This window comes from Lichenostomus cassidix, chromosome 6 (genome assembly GCF_008360975.1).
Source record: "Lichenostomus cassidix isolate B80296 chromosome 6, HeHo_3.0, whole genome shotgun sequence".
NCBI lineage: Eukaryota > Metazoa > Chordata > Aves > Passeriformes > Meliphagidae > Lichenostomus > Lichenostomus cassidix.
Genome location: NC_139487.1, coordinates 23919605 through 23941662, shown reverse-complemented (window position 1 = coordinate 23941662; position 22058 = coordinate 23919605). Strand labels below are relative to the sequence as shown.

The following is a 22058-nucleotide window of genomic DNA, read 5'->3' as shown; positions in this document are numbered from 1 at the left end:
AGTGCTTTGAAAAACACCACAATTACTGCAGGAAGGAAAAACTACCTTTCAGCTTTGTTTTTTTCTTTTATGTGGGTAGAAGGAAGGGATAAGTAAGATATAATTGCACTCCTGGTATGGTCAAGTGATATATAACACAATTGCCATGAAACTGTCAAGGACAACACTAAGTTACAGGTCACCCCAGAAGACATTTCTTTTCGAATCTAGAGTTTCTTACTTCCTTCCCAGGTGCTCTTTGTGGGTCCTGAGGGAAGAGAGCCTCAGTGTTGTATAGCTTTCCACAGGTTTCATTTACAACTTTCGCTGCCACCACTCACACTTCATCTGTTTGTGCAAGGAAATCATCGTTCATACCTGCACAGCTTCAGGTACACCTAACTGAGACCTCAATAAAAGCAACCTCAGTCAGAGGCACTCTATACATCTGAAATGGAAGTTACTGGGAAGTGTTTTCATCTACATCATGATAAAATATTATCTTGTACTAAAATAATTTTGAGTCCAAAGAGAGAAATAAAGTACACACTTTAAGCAATGGACAGAACTGAAATGCAGTGCTAACATGCTGGTGTGTAAGAACAAGCAATGATTAGGACTGGAAATAATTGGAAAGTCCAAGTCTCAAAATAATAGTTTTACACTCACCAGGTCATATGCAACTGCCAGCCTTCCTCCCTCAGTCCCTGGTTCAAAACCCATTAAAAATAGCATAATGTGACGAGTAACAGCTGCTTCTTTTTCTAGAAAACCTTTTAAAAAAGGTTATGCTGCACTTTTCCTGAACTGAAAAATAAAATAGAACCATTTTGCTGTCAAAAGGGAAAACAATGCTTCATTCTCTTGTAACCAGAGAGAACTCCATTTGGACAGCACTGAGAAAAAGAGCTATGGCCATTGTAAATAAGGACTTTATTGAATTACAGGACTTGAAAGATTGTTTTGAAGGGTTAGCCAAGCTTTTCCCTACACTAAATAAAATTTAAAACATTTCCAACCTCAGTGAGAACAGCATGGGTGGGAAGCGATAGTCTATCCAAAGCAGAGAATTCTTTACAGAATTTGATCATTTGCAGAAGGAAAAAGGGTGGAGGCAGCCTACAGTTAAGCCAAGAAAAACAACAAAAGTTTCTCAGAGAATAGCAACTCAGAAAACCAAAATGATCATTGAGGATTATGCAATATATTGATGCAAATGTGGTGGTAAACCACTGTGATAATCAGTATGGATAATGAAATAGACAACTCACAAAGAACTGTCAATTTAAAAAAATAGGCACCAGAAAGCTTCCCATTTCCTTCTAATTAACAATACTAATTTAACTCCAATCTCAGATTCTTCATAAATCAATATTTATAGAGCAGACCAGGGTTTATACTTGTCAGATAGCAGCTGACCCATGGCAGTAAAATGTCACATTCCCATTTGTTATCTTTAGGGAGTTCAGAAAAAGTAGATTGAAATCAGTGGAAACAGATTTAGTCTCCTCAAGCTATATTTCACAGTGCCTGAAAGAAAGGGCAGGCATCAATTCCAAGAACATATTTGGAGTAAGAGGCAACAGGGAAGCCTGGATATGCTTTGTCTAAAGTTATAGGACAGACTGTATCTGTTTAATATAAACAGTTTGCAGAAAGGATGAGATATTTCTCAAGACAAAGAGCAAAAGTTTACATTAGACTCCAAAAATTATCTCCTCAAAATAGTATGTATATCTGTAAGAGGTCTAATATTAAGCTGCTGGCTGGAGCCAATGGCATCAGATGAGGAAAAACTGGGAACTCCAGCACAAGGCTTGTGCCTTGCTGTTACAAAAAAATGTACATTCTCCACTACTGAGACTAAATAACTGATAAGAACCAGCAAAATACTTTGTGCTGCTATTTGGGATACTTAATACATCCTGCTTATCTCAGTTTCAAGTGGTAGGATAACATTTCTAATACATGCAGAGGCAGTGGATTGGCATTGCAGATTCATGACAGTCCTCAGTAGTCTATTCTAAGTCACCTCAAAAATTCTATTAATGAACAAAGACTGTATCCAGTAATCTTTGAATAGCATGAGATCCCTTATGTTATCACTGACTCTAGGGGTCTTGTCCATCTGGGTCTCAAGCACTGGCCATGCAGTTATGTTCACACAGAGTGGAAGTGTACCAGCTGGAAGTCATGCAGGGAATCGCTGAAAATCCACATTTGATTGTCTGTGCAGAGCACAGCAACTGCAACAGCAGCTTCACTTCAGCTCTTCCAGACGCGTTAGAACATCACGGTGGCACCGTATCATTTCAAAGCACTACTGCAATAATTTATTCTCACTAACAGAGATCACCAGGTATTCAAATGGCAAGTGAACGTGAGCTGAAACACAATTAGTTTTGGGGGTTTTTAACAGACTTACTCCCAAAGGGATTCTGGTTTGCCACAGCCTATAGAAAAGTACTACATGATGCTTTCAGAGGCTTAAAAAGCCTTCGGAGGTGTTTGCCGTGGCCCTGCTTAGCACTGAAGAACAGACAGATGCTGTTTTTTGCTGCAGGTAAATCAATGCTTTGCCGGGGTGCCACCCTCCGGCCCCCTCAGCATCGGCACCGACTGAACTCTGCTTCCCCAGCAGCCTGAGCACGCTCAAGGTCAAGTACGGAACAGTCGGGGGCAGTTCCTTTGTCCGAGACACTGATCCAAATCCTCTTCCCTCCCCTCCCGCTGTGTCTAATTAAAACGCTGAACTCTCGGTTGCAGTTCACGCTGCGCTGGAGATCAGCTCACCTGGGCTCTGCCCGGCGCTATTATGGGAGGAAGAGAAGGAAGAAGCCGCCTGAGCCAAAGAGGAGGGCAGGAGACGAAGCGGCTCCTGGGGCAACCTGGTGGCCCGAAATAGGTCACCTCAGTGCTACCCGTGAGGCAGCTCCCCAGCTGCCAGGGGCCATTCACACGTGTTTGCCAGCCGCTCCCCACGGCCCTTCCCCTGCCCTTCGGCTGGGCTGCGCCCCCAGCTCGCCTCGCCTCCGCCTGCTCCCCCACGCGCTCCTTCCAGCACCTCCATCACAGCTGTGCAGCCGAGTCACTCCCAAAGTCACACTTTGTGCATCCTGCACTGCTATAATTTCTTCTAAATTCAAACCACAGGCTTTTGCCCTATCAGCTTCTCCTAATTCACTTTCCTAATGATAAAGAGATTACTCTAGAATTATTTATAGCATCCTGATGATTCAATTGGCTCTTGTCCTCACCTCTGATGCTTCTTATTCCTCGAACACATGCAATGAGCCCTCCATTTCCCTTCCATGTTTTTTATCCTCTAATCTTCTAGTTCCTCTTTTCCCAGAGTTAACGAGAAGAAACGTTAGATCATCACCACTGTGAAACAAAGTCAATTCTTCATTATTGGGAGGGTGGCAAAAAGAGATATTCAAGAAGAGAAAAACAGCCCAGAAATAAAAATACAGAATTACATAGGCTAATATCTGCATTAAGACATAATATTTCTATTATTCTTACAATGAGTTCCAGTGGTGGGTCTGAATTAAAGGACAGTTGGGACAGATAATCTAAAGCATTTTACTGCATCTGGACAGACTATTGTAACAGATCTTTCAACTTACTTTGAGCCAACTGGTCTCTTAAGGCAAGGAAGGATGTCCTAAAATCTGACATCGGAAACATCAGCCATGCTATCCTGATTTCCTACATGGATGCTGCTTCAGGTGATAATTCTCACTCCCACTTCTTTCATCTTTAACACCATCTAAACTATGCATGCAGATACAGCAAACTAATAGCAAGTGTAGCCACCATCAGCCTCCCCCCTAAACACATATGGAACCCATTGCACGTTAATGAAGTCATTAGAAAAAAATTATTTTAAAGGGTGGAGTACAACAGTGGAGTTCACATCTGTTTTCCAACAATTGGAGTTAATGTCCTGCTTGCAGAGTTTGTGGAGTGTGCTGATCTGTTCATTTGTTATATGCTGACAAGGTTTTTCATGCCTTGGATCAACTTTTGATAGAAATTTTTTCATGGGCACTCCTCATCCTTCTTATGGTTACACTATTTCCCTAAGGCAACTACCACAAATTCTCCTGTTAAGCAGTGGCATTATGAAAGTATTTAAGTTGTCTTTTAATGCAGTTTTGCAGCTGGAATTAAAGAGGTGAGAAGCCAATACCATCCAGTAATAACTAGCTGTACTGTTGGGGAATCTTGTTGGACAGGATCCATCATGTGATTAACTAGAAAGGCAGCAGGATGAAAAAATTAATACACATTCTTGTTCACTCTCTGCCTGGCAACATCTATCGGAAGCATGTTTGAAGAAAAATTGCAGCTAAAGATGTGAGTGATCTGTAATAACAAAGGAACTACTATCATCCTGCTACAGTATTGTATATTCACCCACACACATATTTTAAAAATAATTTTAACCAGAGATTTTTACTGCATTGGCTTTAAAATTATACTCATACTGTAAATTTTCAGAGGAATGGCAGTGGAGTGATTAGCTTGGCTTCTCTCTCTGGCGAGTCATTTTTCCCCTTCCAAGTCTCCATGACCTTGTGGTAATTAAGAGGAAAGGAGACTAGGCCGAGTAGCAAACAAAAATAGGATTTATTTCCAGCTGTTTCTCTCTTTTCTCAGGTATCTCCACTCACACAGGAAATATTACCTATATTCAAAGGCTTCACATACATGGCTGATGCCTTCCCTAATGCAGAAAGACACACAGCTGTTAAGTAACAGACCTTTGCTATACTGCTGATTGTCATGACTTGTGTTCAGCAAGGTGCTATTCAACCCATGAATAGCTTCTCAGATATTAGTTGTTACTCCATGGCATGAAATTGTGGCTTCAGTTTCAAGTAATTATCTCATTTAATTGGTGTGGTTTACAATACTGATCTGCTAAAGACACTGGCTGAGTAATCCTAATTTGGGAATAATCAAGTACTTCCCCCATGAATATTATTTTCCCCGAATATTATCCACCACAGACTCACAGATCTATTTCTCATTTTTATGTGATGCAAATGGGTCAGTGTAAAGTCACAAGAGCAAAGGGCCACAACCTTCTGTAATAAAAAAATATAGCAAATATCAGGTCACCATGTGTGCAATACTAGACTGAGAGTCAGGAGTCTATTCCTGAGTCACCAATTTAGCTGGGAATATAGTTAATCCAATTTTCTAAAGAAAAAGGTTTCTTTTCATTAAAATGGGTGGGCACACTGCATATCATATTTCATAGGGTTCCTGAGGCACGGCCAGGTTTCATAAAATGCCTGAAATCTGTGAAATGAAAGGACGTAACTAGTTAAAAATACAAAACAAACAACATAATTCACTAGTATTCCATGTGACCCACCTTTCCCTTCAGCTTTCTGATTCAGTTTCCTTGCAAATCATTGCTCAGGAAGCTGAAGCCACAGACTGGAAACAGCCTGAAGCCATTAGATGCTTACCTAATGCTGGCAAACAGAATCCAGCCTGGTGTGCTGGCACCAAGATGACACCAGAGAGTCAATTCCTGCAGCTGACTCACTGCTGGCTTTAGGCGTAGCACAGAATGTATTGTTTTGGAGAAGGCTGGATCAGAGAAGTCTGCTCCATGACGCATACGTTTGTTAACCTCTCCAGGGAGGGCAGAGACAGAGCTGATCTTCACAGTGCTTCACGCTATGAACCATGTGATATGGTTTTTTAACAGTATCAAAGACTATGCTTTTGTGGCAATAGCAGGAGAACTTGACACTTTTTGATGTCCCCTGCAAATCGAGATAATAAACACTAGTGCAAGTTGATATACGACAGACCAGAGAGGGGCTTTCACTGGCACAGAACATAAAGGTACTCACACATTGAAGGCTGCAGCCATAAGATCTGTAATTCCAACAGAAGCTGCTCCAAGAAAAACAGAGGCATGGAGGCTCTGTGGAGACTGCCAGAGATGTGGTGCTAAGAATCAATACTATCAAAAGCTTTAAATGGCAATGTCTACTTCATTCTAATGAAATCACCACTGCAAGAGGCCCTTCTTCTGTTCACCAAAGGGATGTACTGTTGCAGAGCAAGCTTCTGCTTCCCTGAGAAGCAGCCCAAAAGCTGTATACCTGCTCTTCTCTGCTCTGAGGTATTACCTCTCCAGGTAATAAAATTCTGCTTCTGCATCTGTTCAACAGCTGTTTCAACCCGGCAGTCAGAAACTGAGTGAATTAAGAGAGTGAAAAATAATCGACCTCTCTAAATGGATCATGAAACAAGTCTCAGTTTACATAAGGTGTTCAACAGCTTCCAAGTAGCAAGAACTTCTGGTCATGAGCAGCTGACAGAAGTTAAGCCTGTGATGAGAGCCCAAGGTACCTCCACAGTCTCTAATGGACACAAATCTTCTCTCAGGAGCAGGTAGGCAGACCACACAAAACTTGCACTGATTTCAACATCCACCAGTGTCAAATCCAGGGTGGAGATTATACTCTTTCAATTCCTTCTCTTCAGGGTAAGGCACTTTCCCTACAAGGATTGGTTATCTACTGTATTTTTGCTTCCTGAAGTAATGTCCACTTAATTTTCTCTGGGTCTCACATAAAATGCAATTTTCCCCAAGTGTTTGCTCAGCTATGCCCATGCTGCAAGATTTCATGCCCAACAATGTGATTCTTTCACATGGCACATATGTCCTCTGTTGACACATACCGTTTATTTATTCCATTCCTTCTCCCTATGCACTCTGTGGGATCACTTGCACTTATTCATTGCTTTTGCCAAGCATTTAACTAATCCAACAAAGAGATACAGAAAGACTGTACCAAAAAAACAAAACAAAAAAAACATCTCCCAAAATAGACTTAATCCTTATGTTTGCACTCCCTTTCACCAAACTGCTTGCTGGCAAAAATTCATATCCCTGTTCACTGGTATGCTTTTTTTGGCTGCTGGTATCTTGGGAACATCTCAACAGCTGGATTTCGTGCAAACCTATATTCATATGATCTCATGGTGTTCTCACATATGGCCATTTCCAAGATGAATGTGCTAAAGAATGCTTTCTCTGATGGTAATCAGTTACTGACTAACTTTTCAGAACACAAACACGTTTACATCATATTTTTTCTTCTGCTCTCAAATCCTCTGTCTTCCAAAAAATCTACTTTACAATTTGATGGATATTGCCACACCTCCCAGATTTTTTGTACTTTTGTTGCCAGTTAAGTTGTCCAAACTGGCAGCTTCCTTCTGAGTATTTATAAATAACAGAAGTAATCTGAGGTAATTAACCAAGATGACCAAAAATCTCAGGACAGGTAGTCCTACTGAAAAGCAAAATCCCACTTGGCAGAAATATTCCTTCTGGCTGCACTTCTGCACAGTGGAAAAAACTTCTCTCTGATTACAGAAACAACCCCTGGAGGATAAAACAAGAGAAAACCCACACTATTTTGTTTAGTTCTCCATGGCTATCAGACCAGCACCTCACTATAGTCAAACATAACACAGTACGCAAAAATATGCAGCAAGTGCCTTAGAGGGGCTGAACTGTTCCAGGAGCCTGAGGTCAACTCAAGAGGAACCTCAAGGAAATGTGCTGTAAATGGGGTGAGTGGCCTCAGCAAAGGTGGTCTGGAATGGAAATTGCCATATTTTTTACAGTATGTTGGAGGGAAAACTGTTTCAATGAATGTTCATCACTTTTTAATGTGAGACATAGAGGATGGCAGAGAGAGTTTGCAGACATCATCCATGAACAGGCTGTCTTTGCAGCACAGAGAACGCATTGGGTGATTCTGCTTAAAAAAGGACACAGGAAAAGGACAAACACGTTCAGCAAAGGGCAGCCAACTGTTCATAAATACTCTTCTTCTGCTCCCTAGTCCTCTATCTTCAAAGCACAAAGAACACATAGATAATATCTCACTTCAAAAATCACAGCCTACCACATCAGCATCTCATATTCAAACACGGGGTAAAACCGAGGGTCCCTTTTGTAGTTCCCCTCTCAAGACCCGTTTATAACAAAATTAAGATTTATGTAAGTTTTCAACAGGCATAATCAAATTTATTTTCAAAACAAGAATTTGTAAGAATTGCACTATGCTACATAGAGATGAAAAACACTGGCACTCCAATTTTCATAGCTAATTTACTCTTTATTACATAAAAATGTTAACTTATTCAAATCAACCCTGAGGGCTTTATAAGCACTGAGGTTGTTCTATGCCTCATGAAAGTTACCAGCTAAATTCCAGTCACAGAATCTCTTTTACTGAGGCTATTTTTGCCTTGCAACTGAGCTTACAACATAACTTGATATGGAAGTCACTGAGGATGATTATACTTTGAACTCTGAGCTAGCATCTCTACAGGCTCACTTTCAGATATTCAAATCACTTAAGTTTTTGACTTCTAGGGAGGAAGTAAATCTGTTCTAGTTTGCAGGGGTTTATCTTCCATGGTTAAGACACTATCTCTCCAGGACCACAGTCTTTAGGATTTAGTAGGATGTCTCTGCAGCCTTTCACTTTTTTCTTGCAATAGTTTGAAAAAAGGTAACTCAAATGAATATGAGGAACAATACCAGGAAGGAGATATCTTTAGTCTTTGAACACCAGCCTAGAGGGGTCAAAGACTGATGCTTATCCAGTCAACACCCAGAAACCTGCAAGACAAACAATGTTCAACCAAGATTCTGCTAAAAATCACACACGTTGCCAGGCTACCATGAGTAGTGCTATTTTTGCACATGATGTTACAAAGCCAAACCAATTTTAAAAAGCTGCCAAACTGAGAAGAGCTCAGATGGCTCCTCAGGAAGCCCTATGGTCCTGTCCAAGCATAAGGCACCACAGATAGTTGCCACCTCCTACAACACTGCCTGCCACACATTGTACTGTCCACTAAAGATGTTTCCGCACTCTTCAAAAAGAGCATATAATGAGAAAAGCCCTATAAGCTCACAAGATCTAAAGATACTGTGTTTTCCAATGCTCCTGCTTTGCCTGCCCTAGATGAAATTATACAGGGAAAGAAACATCCACCACCCCTTCCTCCTCCTTTCTCCCTTTCCTTGCCCCACTTGTGTATTTACAGGATCCAAAGCTTTTCATCACATTCCATTGTAGTCTGTGTAAATAAATACAAGGGTAAAAAAAAAAACCCTTTGGGAAGCCTGGGCCACTTCCAGCTTGCCTGAGTTGCTGGGCTCTGCATGGAGCTGGAAGAGTGCTTTTTAAAAGGAGGGAAGCAGAAGAGAACAGCTTAAGAATCTTGGCTCAGCCTAGGCATATTTCCGCCTAACTCTGGCTAAACCTCAGCTCGAAGGGCTGGACGAGGAGTTGATGTGAAGCCGAGGAGGGAGGGAGGCTGCGGGGTTCTCCAGCACAACTGCAGCAGAGCCTGGACAGGCTGAAACCATGCTTTTCCTTTGGGCAGCGGCATTTGTTCTAGTCCTGCAGGAACAAGATCTTTTAGGTAAGTGACTCTGAACTTGCAAAGCAGAAACTTCAGCTTAATTGTAGTGCAGTCAAAGCCTTTGCATGGGGTGGGAGGGGGAAGCAAACAATTGCTTACTCTATGGATTTCATGTGAAGGTGGCACAGGTATGTGTCAAAATTCTGTGGGCATGTTTTTTTTAACATGAAAAACTCCGTTTTTGTGGCATTAAAGTCTGTCCTGTAGGCATATTTTTTTGGTAGATATTTTTTATTTCTTACAGGAGATACTATCACTCTATCTTCAGAAATTTAGAACCACATTGAGGTGCTGCAGACAGTGCCCTGAATTTCCATAATTACTGTTCTGGCAGCTGTATTAATATCACACTAATCCACTCAGAAATGAGACTGAAGTTCAAGGTGATTAGAGAAAGATTCTTCTTCATTCAAAGCCTTCTTTTTAAAATTTCCTGGTAACAGCATCACGTTTTTATTTCTTCTGCTTTGGATTGCTTATTCCTGAGATTTTGAGGTACATAATGCCTTCTCCAAAAGCCTTGGGAGTACAAAGCATAAATGGAGTACATCTGATAAGCCTGCATCTGAATTCTACTTTCATTAACAAGAGGTTAGTGCTGAATAACCTGTAATCACATTGTAGTGTGACTGAAAGCTATTCAGTTTGGCTAGTTCAAGGGTTTATAGTCCCCGTGTAACCACAAACCTGGCTTCCCAGCCTGTTTGTACTACATCTTTTCTGCTAGCTGAGGCTCAGCTTTATTTTCCCTCTGGTCCTACTTTCTTGACAACACAATAGTTGTATTTCATGGCAGGGTAGTAAGATCCCATTACATTTGAAACATTTCCTGAAAAACTGTTAGCCCCTTCTGCCCCCAAGTCCTAGTCACTCTGCCTTGCCCTGACTCCCTTCAACTTAACTAGCTCTGTGATGTTTATCACAGTGATGAACTGAAATATCAATGCAAGAACACTCTAACTTGTTTTCACTCCACAAGAATTCAGTATCCTCTTTTGAGTTTTGCCAGCTTCACCAAAATAAATGTGACGTTAAAGAAAAATAAAAAAAGGCTTTGTCTATTCCCCAAAACATTATGGTTTTAACCTCAAGTCATTAGCAAACTCAGATAAAATCCAGTTAAATAGAACAGCACTTGAATAGCAACTGCAGTGAAGACTAGTACCCAGTATGATGCCAGGTGGTAGCTACTCAGTGAATCATGTTTATTGTCTTAATGGCATATATTATGCAAGATAAGAAATTTTATGTCTGTCATGGCCAGGGGAGTAACCTGCCTGACTGACAGGCTTAAGAAAGCAATCCCTACTTTCCCTTTGCTACTCTTAAGCTGGGGAATCTCACTTTTGATTCCCTTGCAGATCCCCCCCATCCTAACTCCTGTGGGTTCCTCTTAAAAATTATTCAGCCAGACTTTACCTTTCAATCCAGCCATTTATACAAACGATCTGATATTCAAAAGCTCAGCCTCCAAATCATTCAGGAGGAGAGGATGGCATGGGGCCCCTTGTGGATGCAACCATGTGCTCCTGCCTCAGTTTATAGTGCTTTGCTGCTGGTGCTGGATTAATTTGTGGGATGCTGCTCAAATGCAGCACACAACGTAGCCTGGAGCACAATACCTGCCCCATTTAAACAAGTTTCCATTCCTACAGAAACATCCAGGCAAATAATCTGAGGGGTGTGGCTCCCCAACAGCAAAGATTTTGCTCCATGTTTATGCGTGGCAGGGAGGTGACCTGGAGTTCTTGGACAAACAAGTACCTGGCAAGCAGGCTGGCCCCCTGACGTGTGCCATTAGCTGAGCACACCAAACGCTGAGCGTTCTACCAGGGAGAGCTTCCAGTGGAGGCACTGCTGCTCAAAACTCCACACTGTGGCGTGATTTGCTTTTAAACAGCAGAAGTTTCATTCGGTTTTAACTACAAGTTAAAGTAGACCAAGTGTATGAATGTTTTTTTTTCATTCAGCTAACATGTTTTGACTTCTCAGAATCTTTTGAATTCTCTGATACTCACATGCAATATCAAAGCTGGGAAGATCTATAAGCTAAACCATTGCTTAGAAACTGGAAAGAAAAACCCCTTTCAGATCTGCCAGATTTTGCTCAAAATCGACCATTTGTGTTCTCACGGAGGAACATTTTTTCTCTAGGAGATTAAACCAGTGCATTGTAGAATTAAAGCCACAATAAAAATTTATGATAGACATCCTATCTTAGACCAGACCTGGACTCATATTTCTCTGCTAACAATGGTTTATTATAATGGTTTAACCTGTATTCCATGTTATAGGTATTTTCTGTCCTTATAGAAACCTATCCACAGTATTGTCTTTAATGCAAGGATTACAGTCTTTGCAAAACCCACCTCTGAGCTCCAACAAGGAAGGAGAAATAAAGTTTGTAACAACAAAGTGTACCCAGAAATAAGTGCGTTTCTTAAGATTGTGAGGCATCTAGAAATCAGGGTTTAGTACAGAAATTAGCCTTTTATAAAGAGATTTTATATATCTGTAAAGCCCTATGTTTTCTTATGTTTAGTTAAAAGGAATTTAAGTTGTGTGGACTTAGTAACCCCCAAGTTTGAAGCAAAAGTTAGTATCAACTCCCCCCAAAAAATCAGTAGTTTAGAAATATAGGACTCCTGTTTTTCATCTGCAAGATGTAGCTCTATTCATAAATGCAACTGATCTGCTCTGCTTGAAGCAGTTGTGAGTCCTGGCCCTGAATGTCAGGATCTACTATGTATTTAGGTATGCATGTATATGTATGTGTATCTCCCCTTCTCTCACTATTCTATTTCCTGAGTTGTTGCAGTTGTTGTCTATTTCCTAGTTGTTGCCAAGAGAAAATATATCTTCAAACAAGTTCTTAGATTTGTTTAGGTATTAGAAAAAACCCTAAAATTATAGTCTTTCATTGGACTTATTTCTTTCTACTTTCATGACTTAGATATGTGAAAACTACACAATCACAGAGCTCACTAATAAGTCACAGACTCACCTCACCCACTGCTCATGACCACAGGTTCTATTACTAAACACAGACTAAAAGCCATGCCCTCGGAAAATTGAAAAACTCTCTATCCTGATACCAGCGGTTATCCTCAAATTGATGGCAGCATCCGTTATTTATGTATCTCACATCCTCCACTTTCAAGCCAGCCTTAAACTCACTAATTCAGCACAACTTGTATTCTTTATGTATACTAAGACACAGCTCCTCTACTTCGTAAACAGCTTCCCCTTATCTACACACAAGTATGTCCTATACAGCTTTTAGCTATAATCCTCCTAACACTTAGCCTTAGTTTCCATAACAGATACACAGTCACACAAAAAACCTACATAATAAAGACAAACTTTTCTGCAGCCCAAAGCATCATTGTAAGATATAGCATGAATTAGAATAACGCACCTGCAATTATGTAGCTTGTGTCTCTTATCAGTCCAATTCCCTGTAGTCATTTTCCATTGCAGCAGCAAGTGCAAGAGGATATTCTCTAGCTGCTTGTTCAGAAGACCAGAATGCTGAAAACATGCTCCAAGTCAACAGCTCCCTCATGGGAACATTTAATTGCTATCCTTCTTCCTTTGAATGAAAATACACAAAACTTAAGTGCTTCTTACAATCATAAATGTGGTCAAAGAGCAGAAAAAGGAAAGTAGTTTTTCAAGTAGCAATTTTGCTTCTGGCGCATAGCCATGGCAGGGGACCAGATTTTTCTGTGCAAGCATGAATTATCCCTGGCCTTGTGTACTTGGTCTCCACTGCTGGGTGAGAGATGGATCTCCTTATGAAATGAGAATTACATGGATCACAATAGCAAAAACTCCCTGCAAATGAAGTAGTTTTACACAGAAATACATGCTAACCATCTAGTCAGGGACAATTTCTATGAGATCCCCTTTCTAGTTTTGCACATCTCACAAGCACAAGTGATGCATGGTCAGACCAGAACACACTGTGACACAATGTCCCACACAGAGGTGGGTAGGACAGACTAGGCAGAGATGTGTTACCTGACCCACCTTCATTAATACATTTCACAACCCACAAGATCTCCTCTCTACTCCTTCTCTTTCAGATAAAAAAGAACTAAAACAAGTACAATCTTAACTGATGTAGAATCTGAAATAGTAGCATGTTCTACACCTTGAGAAACAGAGTATGAACCAGGTCTGCAGTTTTGGAAGTTGACTTTCTGATATGGTTATTTAGCTTCTAAAATTAATGTTTTAATGGAAGAAACTTACTTCAGGATGTTTCCCTTACCAGAGGCTCATAAATCTTGAATACCAGAGAAATTCTTTGGATTTTGTTCCATGTTTGAAATCTTTCCAAGACTTGACATTTAGGCAGCAGTTGAAGTATTCAGTGAATGTATATATTGCAGATCAATACCTAATCAGGCATTAAAAACTCTCTATGTACCTTCTTGAAATAAAAACAAAACCGAAAACCAACAAAAAGCTGATACAAACCAATCTTGCCAAAACCCTAAAATTTCACATCTTCCTGCACTGTTAGTTTGCTCTCTAATACACAATGCCTGCTTTCCATCTCCCACTTTGGATAGATCATATTTACCATGTAAGAAATTTGCCTTGTCATTCTGCGATAAAAGCTAGAGCCTAATAAAGGTGTGTGTACATTTAAATATTTACATGTATATGTGTATGTGTATATTTGCATGTAAATATAAGCAAATCCATGCAGTTGCTTCCAGTGTGAAGCAAAATAACCTGACAGTGTGTAAGTTGCTAAGAAATTTTGTATATTTATTACAATTTTACCAGTCTTTATTGCATTCACTAAAGGTAAGAATTCCCTTATCTTTAAGAAAATAGAGATTAAACTCTTAAAAGTGGTTCAGAGGTGTCTAAATGCTAAGCATTAGCATTGTATGGATTACAGCCAGAAAGATGCCCTATGTCCAGTTACATATACACTTCTGAGTGGCTAAGAACTTGAAGGGAATCTGCGCCTTAAAAAGCATTTTCAACAGAACACTTGCTATCCAAATCAATTATTTTTGATGTCCTAACAATAAAATTTGATATGGCTTGAGTTATATATGACAGCTTAAAATGAATTTGGGCACACTTATGATAATGAAACTGGTAGTGATACAGAAAGTTAATTCAGTACTTCCATATCCAAAGATGCCAATGTAATTAATTAAGGGCTGACATAACTGGAAACTAGCTTTGATGCCTTGAAGAACAGCCCTCAAAATTACATATGACTAACAGTCTTAGCTTAACATAGTCTTTGGTCTGAAAGCACTAGTACCAATAGTTATTAGTATCGCTTCTGGTTCAAAGCAATTGAAGCTTTCCTGAATTCATCTGCAAGTTATCTTCACCAACCACTTTTGAAAACCATGTGATTTCTTGATCTAGTATTTCGAAGTTACATGCAAATTTTTAAGTGGAATCCAGCACTTATATTTAGAGAAAAAATAATTTAAGCAAGGATCAGCAAATCCATTCAGAGGTATGTTGCATTCCTCCCAAACTGGTTAGTGGATTCACTATTTGAACATGATCCTTCAGTTCATGACCTTTTTCCTGTTGGAACTTAAATCATTACTACCCCCAATCATTTTCTAATTGAAAGGTATCTGGACACCTTATGCTATATGCCCCAGGAATAAAATGATACTGCCAAACCTAAGGCAGTACAAACAAAAACACACAGCACAGCATGTTTTCTTGAAGAGTTAGACATGTTCTCCTTTATTCTCCTCACTCACATGTTTTCAGGCTTCCTTATTTGCCATCTGTTTCCTGTTTCAATCTCACATGTCTTTCACTTGGCTTGTGGCCTGCTTTGTTTTACCCCTCCCACCCTACTGAGCACAAGAACTCTCAGTCAACTTTCCAAACTGCGCTGATTGTTGAATGAGGCAAAAGGGATTTTACAGGTTTTTTAAGACCAATGGGGAACATTGTGGTCACTCACCTTGACCTTCTCTGTAATGCAGACCAAAGAACTCAACCCAGCAATTTCTAGATCAAGGCTGTAACTTCATTTGAACCAGCAGTGTGTCATTAGGAAGGATACTTACAAAGACCTACCAGCTCTGTGTGGTCACATACTTCAGTTCTGTCAGTCCTAGTAACAGCAGGAAATGACAGCAAAGATGCAGTTGCTCAGGTTTATTCTGATACTTACCATCAGCAAATACTTGGATGATCAAAAGGAGCCATTTAACAGCATCTGGATAGAAAGAACTCTGACAGTTCTAGAAGGGAATTTCTTCAGGAAGCACAGAGAAGCAACATCTTGTGGGGTTGGGAGAATATGTACAGGAGGCAGAAAAGCTTAATTGAGAGATATTCTTAATCTAAGGCCTCTACTCTTAATCTGTTTAGTAAGGCTGTTTTGATTCTTACTTCATTGCTCTTCCTCTCCCTTGCTATAAGATCAAGTTTTGTACAGTCAGGCTGTCCATAATACACAGATGTTACTCTTCATCATGCTGCTTCTTTCAAACTTTAAGCATGTTCTTCTATTAAACAGAATCTTGTTAGCAACCAGTTCAGAGATGCTCCATTTCCCTGCTGGTGTCTGACTGCATCACAGCACAGGATGGTTAGAACTACCCAGATTTATGGGCACCATCAATGTAGCACAGAGGACTGAATCAGAGGGAAAAAGGCATGAGCTGTTTTCTTACATTGAACATGAGTGTTCTGGTTCTTGATGGAAAATAACCACCCTGTATATAAAATAAAATGGATTTCAAGAATTTAACTTAGTATCTCACTTGCAAGAAGCATCAGGTGGAAATTTGCAGATGGAACATTAAGTGAAAGGTAATGGTCTCTCTGCCATACTGAAATGCTATGAGTGTCTGCATGAAATAATCTATTAAGTTTCAAATGAGAGATTTAAGACATTGAAATATGCCTCCTACACACTTGCCCAAGCTGTCAGAAGTTGCAAACACCCACACATTTTAAACATGTAATTTATATGGCATACAAAAACCACTTCACTTTTAAAAGTAGTTAGCTTCAAAACTTACTACCAAAGTTTTCTGTATTTGTGTATATGCTTTGAAACACAGACAAGTAAAAATTCCAATTTATGTTTAAAAAATGTTTTTCAGTAACTTCACAAAGCAAGTACCTGGAATTATCCTAAAAGGCCATTATTCTTTTGCTTACATGGTTTGCAGCCTTCCATTCTTTACTTCCTTTACAGAGTGACTGTCATTACTACATGAAAGTAGAGATGCTGCTGGAGTAAGGTCAGTGCCAAAGGCCGATGGTGTCCCTTTCTTTCACCAGCTGCAATACAGAGAAGGGCAGCACTCATAAGCAACATTCCATGTGCTCTGTTTGAGCAGATGGGAATTACTGCTTTGGCTGAATTTTCTGACCACAGTGACCCAGATATGTGCCGTATTTACAAGGGACTGGATGTGTCCTGTGAACAGCCCATCCCAGAGATAATGCTCTGGCTTGCAAGCTAAACCCAGACAACAATGTAACAGTGAGTGTTTTGGGCAGCCAAAGCCTCAAGCCAGGACTCAGAAAACAGAAGACATCTACACTACTGACAAAGCACTGGCTGCCCAGCCAACAGCAGCAACCACCCACCTGAAATACCCTGCTCTTGTGTGGTGGTGAAGGGGCAAATCTCAAGAGCAGTGCTGTTCTGCTATGAAGGTCACTAACGAGACACGGATATGCAGGTCCTGAGAGGGTTTCTGCTAGCTCAGCCCTCAGGCACTCCATACTGTGAGGTCTATGACTAGACACGCTTTGGCTTAGACTAACCCTTAGCCTAGCTAACATCAGCTGTCAGGTGCTTCCTGAGACACTTGGGTTTGGCCTGTTTGTCAAGTTTTTAGGCACTGCACTAATTCTGTGGTTCTGAGTGACATCTTATAGCCCTGCCAAACTAGGAGGAGATACTTTGTCCTCCTTCAGTATGCCCATGACAGCTGATAATGCATCAATGTGCTTCGAGTGGTGGAAAGCTGTCTCCCTCTGTCACAAGAGGAGCAAACCACCCCAAGGAACCAAGAATTACTGAGTCCTGCACCTCATAGCAACCCCTTTGCCTTGTTCTCAAGATGCACACAAAGCTGTGCAGTGTTTTGCTAAGCTCACAGTGAGGTACAACAACCTTGCATTGGCTATACATACCTATAATAGCACACCTGCTTTGAACAAATGTCAGTCATGCATCATATCTAACCTTCCCACCTACAAGCACCTGCTTAGAGAATCAGCCAGCACAATTGCAGTATCTCCACACTATTCCAGTCATGATGGAAAAAAACCACATAAGCAAAAATTTTGAGAAATAGCATGGTTCACTTGACGACTAAGACAGTAACAATACTCATAAACCACTACCACTAACAGCAAAGAGGAAAAAAGGGCAACTGCGAAGCAGCTGATGTTGGAAGTACCTGCTGCATTTCAGCACTCTTCTGTAAAAAGGAAGATGAAGGCTTTGGGATTCTGTCCTAGCAGCACCACCTTCTGGTGAATGCACTAAAAAACCCCCAACCAAATCTCTGTCAAACCAATTTCCAAATAATGCCCAGTAAGTCAGGTCACATTGTAATCCCTCCTCCTCTCCATTCTCCAATTCCAAGGATGCCATTCCAACTTAGAGTACATCTCTCACCCACCTCAAACTGCAGTGATCCTTACTGACACATTTGCCATCACCCAATGCCTACACTCTAGAAATCTTGGCACAGGCTTGAGATAAAGCACTGCAGCAGTTCCAAACTACTGCTCTGGCATAGCAGCACTGAAAAGTACTTACTGCTCTTGTGTGTCTTACTGTCCATTATAACACATGCTCACAGTTTTCTCTTTGTTACAATCAAACAATGACAGAATGAGTTACTGCTGCTTCTTCATTATCATAGCTGCTTCAAGCCCCCAACAAGAGCAAGACCTAACTTTACATGGAGCAAGATACATTATCACTTTAGCACAGTTTAAAATATTTCTGCTACAGTTCTCTGCAGGTGTATTAAAATTTAAATGTTGCTGAATGCTGCACAGAAATTATGAAATTGCCTCCACTAAAGCATGGACACCAGCAGCTACTGACCTTTCATGGAGCACAGCCAGCAGAATGAAACATTCAAAGAGCAAGAGCTCCTAAGTACTGAGAGGTAAACACAGATATCGGACAGAGATACATGACTTTGTATACAGCAGCATACACAAGAGGTTTGGTTAGCAAATGACATCAGCTGTAGACACTTTCATTGTTTCTCTTCCCATTGCAAAGTCAGGCTGTCAGGGACAACTTTCTGGCACAGAGGAATCATCAGCCATCATCAGCATCCATTTGGAAAGCAGAGCAGCTTACCTACTCTTCAAAGTTTTACCATACCAGCTGCTTCTGAAGAAAGTCTAAGAACTGTTGTGTAAGGCATACCTTCCCAAAAGTTAAGTTTTACACTTAGAAACCCAAGACTTACAGCCTATAAACTTACCTACACAGGTAGGAAAAAACAGATTGTGTAAAACAAACACACACGTAAGCCAAACAAAAAAAAAACCACCCATGGCAAGAGAAAACACCCCGTGCCAACCAATGTGATGCGTGCAGGCAAGGAGACATAGGAAACATTCACAGCACTGGGGCACAGCTGTAGTTATTGGAAATGAGGTTCAATTCCTACATTTGGCTCATAAACAATTCTGTGTAGCATGTGAAACACCACTTCAGAAACCAGAAAGACAAGGACTGCTATTAAAAATCTCTTGCTAATTAACTGTGTCTGTTTTTCCAGCTGCTGCAGATCCTGTCAGTATGGTACCTGGAAGTTTGGAAAGAGAAAACTGGTGTAATGAACATATGATCCACGAACGCTTAGATATTATTGAAGAGGTAAGAGGGATTGTGCTGGCTCCTGAACCTCACCAGACCTCTGCCCTATCCTTTGATCAAAGAAAAACAAGAATGTTTCTAGACAGTGTCCCTTCTTTACTGTATTCTAGACAAGACTGGACTACTTTTTTCAGATGTCATAGTTTGTAACTATCCATAAAGCCATTATCACCAGAAATATATAATCTCAACAAATTCAAAAAAACTGATCAATCAATCCTTATTATATACCAGCCTTTTCTGAAATGTTTACAACCGTGCCTTTAATCTAACAATCTCAAAATTTATATTTGTAGTTTGACACTGGCTTATGGCTAGATATGAGGTCTGCAGGTGACTCCAAGACTAATGTAGTTTCTGCTCACCCCTGTTGACATTTAAGAGCTAAATGAGCTCTATAACTGGGATTCTAGGAAAGTTGCAAAGTTTGAATTTTTTTTTCCCTGGTGTTCTAAGTACTCACAAGATAGTTGTGAACTATTCTCAGCTGGGGAGTTCCCAAACTCCATGCTGTGGTTCTCAAATGGCAACACTACCTCTCTTCTGCTCTAGTCCCAGCCACCTTCTTTCCACCCCATTAGCTCCTGTCATCTTCCATGCAGATTCTTTTATTGGATGTAATGGTGGCTCAGGAATGAGAAAGAATTAAAAATAAATTAATGCAAAGCTCCCTTCAAGAAGTCAAATGACAAGTTGTTCTTTATACAGGTGCTGTAAATGTAACTCTCGCAAAACGAAGCGCTAATACTTGGTGCCACTAGAGGCCAGCAGAACACCAGGGATGTTTAACCCTGCAATGCGCAATATGGACTAAATTAGTTGTTAGCATTATAGGACAGTAGGTTTGCATTTCTGCAAACACATCTGGTGCAATTTCTTTCACCTGACCCTTTGACTACCTCCTTTCTCCCTTGTTTCCATTAGAAGGTAATAAAAACAGTGGAGCACCTAGAATCAGAAGTCAAATCGCTCCTCGACATCATCAGTGAGACAACATCGAATATCCCCACTGTTCCAGGAACTCCACTTATAGACATTTTTGATGGTCAGTATCTGGTTGGTTATAACCTAAGTTGAAAAAAGTGTTATATGTATTATTACCAAATATGCCTTCTTTTCTCCCCCAGGATGTGAACTAATTCCTTTATTCAGCTCAAAGTAGTTAAGGCCTCAGAACTGGGGGCCCTCAGGACTCCAATTCTGGGTCCAGTTTGGAAAATCAGGTTTCAACAACCACTAAAGAGAGAGCTGGGAGAAAAGAAAGCAACCCATCTTAGAATGGCAGAATAGATGAAGTTATCTCAAGGTCCCTTTCAGTTTTAAGATGCTGTAATTCTTTAGCTTCATGTGTAACAAAGTACAGGAGGGCAATAAAATTTTTTAAAAATTGGAGGCATTACCATTTTGATCTTAAATCCAAATTCGACATGTAAGCCCCTCACACAACATGTGCTCCTGGATAAATGTTTTTGGAACAAATTAAACCACAACAGAAATTAGTTGGATGAGACCACCTATTCTACACACTTTCTTATAATGCTCTATGCTCTTCATTCTCTGCCCAAATATTAGTAGTGCTTTTAACAAGGTGAGACACTCCCAGTGGAAAATAAACCACTTGTGGAAAGATATAAGTATCCACAGATATGTTTATAAAGTCAGTTTTGCCAGTGCTGGGCTGCTTGTTCGTTTAAGACAGCTGTATACTGCACACTACAGTGCACTTACATGATGGAAGCGGGCTCAAAGCAGACAGCAGTAGAGTTTATGCTGGTTTTTGATTCTTGCAGTTGGCTGTATGGATCTGGTCACCATGACTGACAATGTCCTCACCAACCGTGTTATCCATTGAAGTTTCCAGTTTTCTCTGCGGGGCAGTTAACAGGTTAACAATTAAGTTACACCCCTGCAATGGAAGGGGGTATTCCAGTAAAAGTGAAAAGTATTCTAGTAAAGCATTGCAGTGAATTTAAAACAGAAATCCCGAGTCAACCTCAGTACATTTGCAGCACATCTATATCAAGTACTACTCAGCTAGATCTTGCAACAACTGCCAAATTGCTCACGAATTACAGACTGGACCTTCCTTATATGATTTAATGAATGAAACTGACAATTCCCCACTTCAGAGTGGCAGGATTCATGTTTTAAATGAGATTTATCCACAAAGATTGATCCTTATCTCATAACAAAAAATAATTACATTAGCTCTTCTCCACACAGATACCAGCTGAGCACTGAAGACAGAAGACAGCTGAATGTAACAGTGTGGTTGTCATAAAGTTGCACTTCTGATCATTTAATAAGCTTGTGTTTCCAGACTTCATGCAGAGATGAACAATCCTCAGCTGTAGTTTGTCTTCTGTGTTGCTGTGCTTTATAATAAAATGGTATTTGCTTTTAGACACTGTTTCAAACTTTGTATTCGAAATCTTTCAGCAGCCCTACTTTATCAAAACTGCATTTCAAATACAGCATTGTCAGTAAGAAAACAAGATCAGGTGGAGTCTGAGACTAAAGCACAGCTAACAAACTTCCCTTAATTCAAAAGCTTCCTCCTTCCCTGGCAAAGAAATGAACTCTTGCTATTGGTTTCAGCCAATGAAGATACACTTCCAGCTGCAAATTCCTCTCAAGACATGCTCAGATTGAGACAGAAATGAGTGTATGGTCTACCTTTGGACACAGGACACCTTGCTGCCATTGA

At 40.4% G+C, this 22058-nt stretch overlaps 1 protein-coding gene across 1 annotated transcript; it reads left to right on the top strand.

Moving 5' to 3' along the window:
* The first annotated feature begins 9275 nt into the window (after positions 1-9275).
* PLAC9 (placenta associated 9) lies at positions 9276-21754 on the top strand. The gene is made up of 4 exons (XM_085064037.1): positions 9276-9468; positions 19254-19351; positions 20276-20396; positions 21575-21754. Exons 1-4 carry the CDS (start codon positions 9411-9413, stop codon positions 21583-21585), a joined length of 288 nt encoding a protein of 95 aa, XP_084920163.1. The 5' UTR covers positions 9276-9410; the 3' UTR covers positions 21586-21754.
* Positions 21755-22058: the final 304 nt, after the last annotated feature.